This window comes from Ursus arctos, unplaced genomic scaffold (assembly GCF_023065955.2).
Source record: "Ursus arctos isolate Adak ecotype North America unplaced genomic scaffold, UrsArc2.0 scaffold_7, whole genome shotgun sequence".
NCBI lineage: Eukaryota > Metazoa > Chordata > Mammalia > Carnivora > Ursidae > Ursus > Ursus arctos.
The window spans coordinates 41250280-41257337 of NW_026623089.1; the positions used below are offsets into that span (position 1 = coordinate 41250280).

Sequence of the window (7058 nt, forward strand, 5' to 3'; positions counted from 1 at the left end):
AGCCAAGGGCATTCAGGAGGCAAGAATGGGGGGCGCCTGGGTGGCACAGCGGTTAAGCATCTGCCTTCGGCTCAGGGCGTGATCCCGGCGTTCCGGGATCGAGCCCCACATCAGGCTCCTCTGCTGGGAGCCTGCTTCTTCCTCTCCCACTCCCCCTGCTTGTGTTCCCTTTCTCGCTGGCTGTCTCTCTCTGTCAAATAAATAAATAAAATCTTTAAAAAAAAAAAAAAAAGGAGGCAAGAATGGAAGTCTCTTCTATAGTGAAAGGGAGTGTTGGCTTCTTCTTTGTATTTTTTTTTTCCCTGACTCCCTGTCTGTCCCATATTTATATTATAGTCAAACTCTGATCTTAAATGCATAGTAACCTGCTCCATTGTGGTCCTTGCTGGCACCATGGCTTTCAAGAAAAAACTAAAGTTCTCATCATGGCTGTGGAGGCCCTGCAGGATCTTTATCCCCTTTTCTGGAATCTTTTAAGCTCAGTCCTTTTCCTTAATTCCTTAAATTCAGAGATTTTAAGGGCAAATGAGAAACATGCATCAAGCAAAGGGGAAAGAGAGAGAGGCAGGTCTCCAAAAAACAATGGGCATACTATTTAAATTGAATGATGTTTAGGTATTCTATTTTGCACACACCCTAGTTTCAGTTCTTTCTTAAGTAATTGGTACCTTAATTTATGATACTAGCACATGTGATTTATCTTTGGCCATTTTTCTCATGTAAATAAATTCCTATTCATCTGTATCTCTCTTCTCCAAAGAGATCATGAAGTCCTTAAGTTCTGGACAATGTTGTGAATTCATAGAACTCTAGATGTCTTTATTGCCTTGGGGGGGTCATTATGATTAACCCCAAAAAACTAGATATACATTCAGCAAACCAATTTCCTTTACAATTTGTGTAAGTGGAAGAGAGATGAGAAAGCGGGTGGTTGTACTATAGTAAGTGCGGCTTTTGTGGTAAAGGGCTGCATGGTTAGGAAGCCCGGGGAATTGAGTCGTCGCCCATTGCACACCGTGCATCTGGCGCATTGCAGTGGCCAGTCTTCTCACTGGTGTTTGTCTTTCCTGCACTCTCACTGCACTCCTGAAATCTTGGACACTGCCGCCACAGCTAACTTCTCAAAGAGCATGTCTGATCACTATCACCAGTCTTTCTTGGCTTTACCATCATTAGGGTATCAGGACCTTGTTCACTGCTACAAGTAAAACTTGTTAAAACTGCTTCTACTTTTTTTTTTTTTTTAAAGATTTTATTTATTTATTTGACAGAGAGAGAGACAGCCAGCAAGAGAGGGAACACAAGCAGAGGGAGTGGGAGAGGAAGAAGCAGGCTCATAGCGGAGGAGCCCGATGTGGGGCTCGATCCCATAACGCCGGGATCACGCCCTGAGCCGAAGGCAGACGCCCAACCGCCGTGCCACCCAGGCGCCCCTGCTTCTACTTTTTCTAAATCTGTCATACCTGCTGGCTATTTTCTAAATTTCCCAAATAAGCCATGCCATTTTTCATTTTTTCTTTTTAAGTTTATTTAAGTAATCTCTGCATCCAGTGTGGGGCTCAAACTCACAAATCCGAGATGGAGTTGCATGCTTTGCTGAAAGAGCTCTCCCCGCTTTTTTTTTGTACCTGCTGTTCTCTGTTTAAAAACACGTGCTATGACTGCCCTTCCCACGGCGCCAGCCACTGTATGTTGCATTCTGTAGAGAATTGATAGAAAAGGGTTTGATTATTGAGGGTTTCACTCAAAACCCAGGGTCTGATCGTTTATTTTGTATCGTAGCAATGCACTTTTCTGCTGAGCAGCCTTCATAGCCGCCGTAGCTACTAGTCTTCCTAGCACCAAGTTGTCGTGCTGCCTTCTGGGAAATTGTTTAAAGACATTCTTAAACCCAGCTTTACTTTAGCTCTGTAGTGCCATCAGGATTGCCCTTGTAATATTCACCACTTCAGTATATATTTTAAGCATTTTGTAAAATCTCTGTGTTTTAGCTGCAGTGTTAACTCGGTAGCAGTAAATCTGCACCCCCAACTCACAGCTGGGGATGGGTGGTGGCTTTTGGTGTGAAGGTGGCTCCCTTAGAATATGGGCGATTGATATTGCGTGATTTAGCATATGGTTACTTTAGTAACGCTTATTAGGTCTTTTCTGAAACTGTATTCATACTGTTTTCTTTATAATTTCAAAAGTACACTGACAAGAATTTTTTTTAAAAAAAAAGGAGAGAGGGGTGCTTGGGTGGGTTAGTCAGTTGAGCATTCAACTCTTGATTTTTGGCTCAGGTCATGATCTCAGGATCCAGATCAAGCCCCCCCCCCCCGCCCCGGGTGCTACGCTGGGCATGGAGCCTGATTAAGATTTTCTCTCTCTCTCTCCCTTCCCCCCACCTTAAAAAAATAAAAAGAGAGAGAGGGGACCAGTGGCAACTTTCTTAAAAGCATAATACATAGTCTTTTTCCCTGCCCCCATCAACAAAAATCAGAAACTTCCCCCCGCCTGTGGCCTAAAATTTCAGGATTTTCTTTTTGTGCTTTTTGTTGTAGGTGAACATACTTAAAAGAGCCTTTCCTTTTATTGTTTATGAACCTTTAAAACATTGAAAAAATATATTGAAATAGAAGAGGTTTTTAAACAAGTTATATATTTTCCTTGTAGCAGATTGGTTAATAACCATATATATATAGAGAGAGTAATGTCCTCCCCCGGCATTGCTGACATTCTCTCACGAAATGAGATTATCTTTAGTTAATTCCCAGCCTACATAGGAACATGACGATTTTTGTTACTCCAGAAGCACCTGAGTACCTTCTCAATTTCCCCTTTATTTTCTTGACACTGCTTCCCACCCCAACACACATACACTCAGCAGTGCAGTTCGTTCTTTCAGGCATTGTTCTGCATATTTGCAAAAGTAAATGTGGATGCAGGTGTAGTTTTTGCCAGTTTTACCTTTCTGAGGATGGGATGGGGTAGGGAGTGGACGGACACACATACACACGCGTGTGCGCGCAGACTTTGGGAGGGTGGAAAAGGAAATGGCATGTTAAGGAGTTCAAGGACCTCATAGAAGTTTGGAAGAAGGTATGTGCCAAAACCAGCAACACAGTGCAAACTCCTGTTTTCTGCCACCTGACCAATATTTCTTTGATCTGTTTTCTCAGATCAATGTGACCACTGTGCGAGAATATCTGCCAGAAGGGGACTTTTCAATAATGACAGAGATGCTCAAAAAATTCCTGAGCTTCATGAATCTTACTGTAAGTAGCTTCTATTACAGCTGCTGTCGTCATAAATATGGTGCATTAATGACCGTAGAAATGAAAATACTATCCGGCCCTCATGACTAAAAGCAAAAAGGGACTCTCTTTTGATGGGTTATTTTTAAGATAATTGTTGTTATGGACAAATATATTGATATTCTGTTATCAAAGCCACAGTTCAGTGTGTTTTGATTCATAGTGTTCAGTTTAGTGAAGCTAAAAAATTTAAGCTTTGATTTGATGCTTGTTAAAATTTGTTAAATATTAACTGTTACTTCCTCTCTTCCCCTCCCTTCAGTGTGCTGTTGGAACCACAGGCCAGAAATCTATCTCTAGAGTGATTGAATACTTGGAACACTGCTAGCTGCTTTACCTTTGCTTCAGGTGCTCGGTAATGCTGGAGCTGTTCTTAGACAAAGAAAAGTCATGAAAGAAGTCCTTGAAGATATACCAAGAACATTCATCAGTATCATTCATGTTTGGATTTTTAAGGCCACCTGATTTCTTCGTCATGCATTCTGCATTTGCTAAATGACAGTTACTACATCAATCTGCAACTATCAAAAATGAGGGAAAAGGTTCAGGCTGTTAACAATTCCATGCAGTATTTAAATACACTTACTTTGGCAGAGTTTATACTCTCCCCTCGCTCTCTTGCTTTACTCTGGGCAAGTTTTAAGGGGAAAATTTGTGCTGCTGTTAGTGCAACTGCTGTGTATGTTGAGCCACTGTTGTCATGCCAGCCAGGTGCAAAGGCAGCTTTAGCTACTGAGGTATCGAATGTTTTGAGGACATTCTAGACAACAGCTTAGTTCCTTTTTCAGGCTCATTTGCTTTTGCTTTTTTGTTGAATGATTCCAATCGTAAATAAAGCTTTTAATAATTTTGTGAATTTTTTTTCATTGTTGTTCCCTGAACTACTGTCTATATTTAAAATTAGATGGAATCCAAAGACACAAGGGATTAATAGTATATTTTATTTTTGATTTGGTTTGGGTTGTTGAGCTATTTTTCACTTTTGAGACCATGACCATGTTATCATACCATGATGAGTCAGAGCTGTAGACACAAGAAGACCAACAACAGTTTGAGGGATTATTATGTGAGATGATGTGCCCTGTTAAAGGATAAAGCAAAATAGACAAACCCAGGGTAGTTTCAGCTTAATGCTAGAGAGGCTCTTGAAACGTTAAGTTTTGAGGGAGAACTCTCTAGATATATTTTCTACTGTTCAGTACAGTTAAATACAAGGAAGCTAAAACACCAGTGTGGACTTCATGTTTCCAGATAATGTGTATATTCTTCTATAGAGTGACAGGATCAAATGCATAAACGCAAAGCCTTAAATTGCTGGTTCAGAGAAGATCCTTTTTTTCATTCAGATTCTTAGTTCATAGAACATTGTGTTTGGAAAACAGTCACAGAACACACAAACACATTTTATATATTTAATTTCACAACATTGCAAATCTTTCTTGTGTTAATTACTGTTCAGACCACTGGTTAAACTTTTTTTTTTGTTGATTGGGCCTGAATACAGGCTTTCCAGAGATCTCTTTCATTAATACTTTTATAAAATACCTTTCAGGTAGTTGTATCATGTTTCTTCATTGGATTTGTAAAACTTGAAGCCATAAAAATATTAGTTTGGTGTGTATTGAGGAAAATAGCTGAAAGTCTAATTGTTACTCATTTAGACTTTGTTATTTCCTTGTATAAAGTGACAAATCGGGGCTCTTGTATCAGTGCCAGCTGTAATGTTTTTTAAATGCAGTGGCTGCCTTCTATTGTCTTCCTATTTTTGATAATGCAGATTGTTGGGAAGTCTATAAGGAAGTAACTGATTCCAGGCAAATTGTTTCCTTCCTTCTACCCACCCAGCCCCCACCCATCACCCTTTTAACAGCATAGTTATGCCAGTGTAACTTGGGAAAGATTGAGGTTTTATTTGCCCTGAGTATAAAAGCTAGCTTAGCAAACTATTTTAAAAGTATATCAATAAATGATATTCATAAAATTGAATTAGTTAGATGTATTTTGTTTAATAATTTTAAAGTGCATTGATATTTATTAATCATTGGATTTAGGGAAAGGAACAGATTTTTGGTAAACTGACTGTGGCAGATGGTAAAGAATATTACAAAATGTTTGGATGAGAACAATCAGGGCGAACTACATTTTTCTGTTACACTGGTAATCATTTGAGAATTGATTTACCTCAGTGTTTAACAGTTTTTTGTTTTGTTTTGTTTTTTAAATAATAACTAATTGTCAAGCACTGATAGAGATGCAGACTTTGGTGGGGGGTGGGGGGAGAAATCACCTCACCAGCGGCAGTGTATTTGTGTGTTTTTAACCCTCAGAGAACTCTGCATTTTAGGGTACTTGAGGCTGACTTGCAAATTAAAGTTTTAAAGTAACCTTTTTTTCCATTGTAAATATTTCTGTAAATACTACCAATTGGAAATTAGAACAGTAGAGTACTTTTCTGAATCCAATCCTATTTTTATTTTATACAGTATTTCTCAGCTGTGATCTTTGGAGCAAAAGCCAACGGCAGGAAAAAAAAATAGTTTGTACCAGTTTCATGAAGTATGTCTTTGGGTTTTTGTAAATAATTTTAACTCAAATAAAATTGCTACTTTCAATACACATGTTGTCTTTAACATAAATCTATTGAACTTTTTTGGAGGAAGAAATCTCATGAACTTGATATAGCTAAGGGGAAACATGACTGTGTTAACGTGAATTTCCCTTCAGCATACACATAAAAACCAATTTTTGTTAAACATTGTGTACTTCTCCATGTTTTTAATATTTCTCTGAATGTAACGTCAACTCTCAAACTCAGGTTAAGGATGGTGATTTTCTGCTTATATAGTTATGCCCTTGATGTATTTTTTAAGTTCGTTCCCTTAGTCTTTTTGCCCCTCTATGACCCAAAACTTTTTATTTTTTTTACAGTTGCTTTTTAGTTTTTCAGTTTTCTTCTTGCCAGACTCTTAAGTTTTCTGCATGGAATTCAGGTGGATTCCTCAACCTCTCCTCAGTGCTTTTAATCACAAATCTAGATTGAAGGGCGTCTCCTGTGAGTTGCCATCCAGTCTTACCCCTTACAGCCATGAACCGTGTATAACCATGTTTAAGAGTGCAGACTGTGGATCTAGAGAGACCTAAGCCACACACACACGTTTGGAAAACAAGTGCTGATATATGTTTGAGCAGTTTCCCAGACTAACTTTCATCCTGCTTATTCAGCTAGGAGATGGGGCTCCTGCTTGCTCCAGGGTTGTGAAGACTATGAAACCGTGCATGTGAAGCGGTAGCACTTGTGTTCCAAAGCGTAAGTCCAAGTAAATGGTAGCTTTCACTAAACAGTTGTGTTTGCACTCTGTCAGGATATTAAAATGTTCTCAACAACAGAGCAGAGTACTGTGACTACTTCAGACGCCTGGGATAATGGCTTTCATATTGCTGAGGTCACTGGGTTTGGATCTCTTTAACTGCAAGTCTCTAAAATTATTTCCAGAATTGTTAATATCTTGGTAGTGACTAAAGCAGGGAGAAAATGGAACAAACTTCAGTGATTATTAAAATGTCTCAAACATGTCCCTCTGGTTTTTTCTTACATTAGAAGGAAGGATTGGAAGAGGTTTGCACAATTCACTGTCAGTTAATGGTCTCTGGATATTGGTTGCATAGATTAATAACTTGATCTAGAAAAAAATTTTTTTAAAAATAATTACACCTAACATGGGGCTCAAACTCATGACCTTGAGCGTCACATGCTCTTCCAAC

General features: G+C 38.9%; 1 protein-coding gene across 2 annotated transcripts in view; it reads left to right on the top strand.

The window, feature by feature from the left end:
* WAPL (WAPL cohesin release factor) overlaps positions 1 to 5912 on the top strand; it is a 78424-nt gene extending 72512 nt beyond the window's left edge. For both annotated transcript variants that reach the window (XM_057308449.1, XM_057308450.1), the window contains exons 18-19: positions 3162 to 3257; positions 3559 to 5912. In XM_057308449.1, the coding sequence (XP_057164432.1) occupies positions 3162 to 3257; positions 3559 to 3624 (162 nt within the window). In that variant the 3' untranslated portion in view covers positions 3625 to 5912. The remainder of the gene's footprint in view (positions 1 to 3161; positions 3258 to 3558) is intronic.
* The last annotated feature ends 1146 nt before the right edge of the window (positions 5913 to 7058 follow it).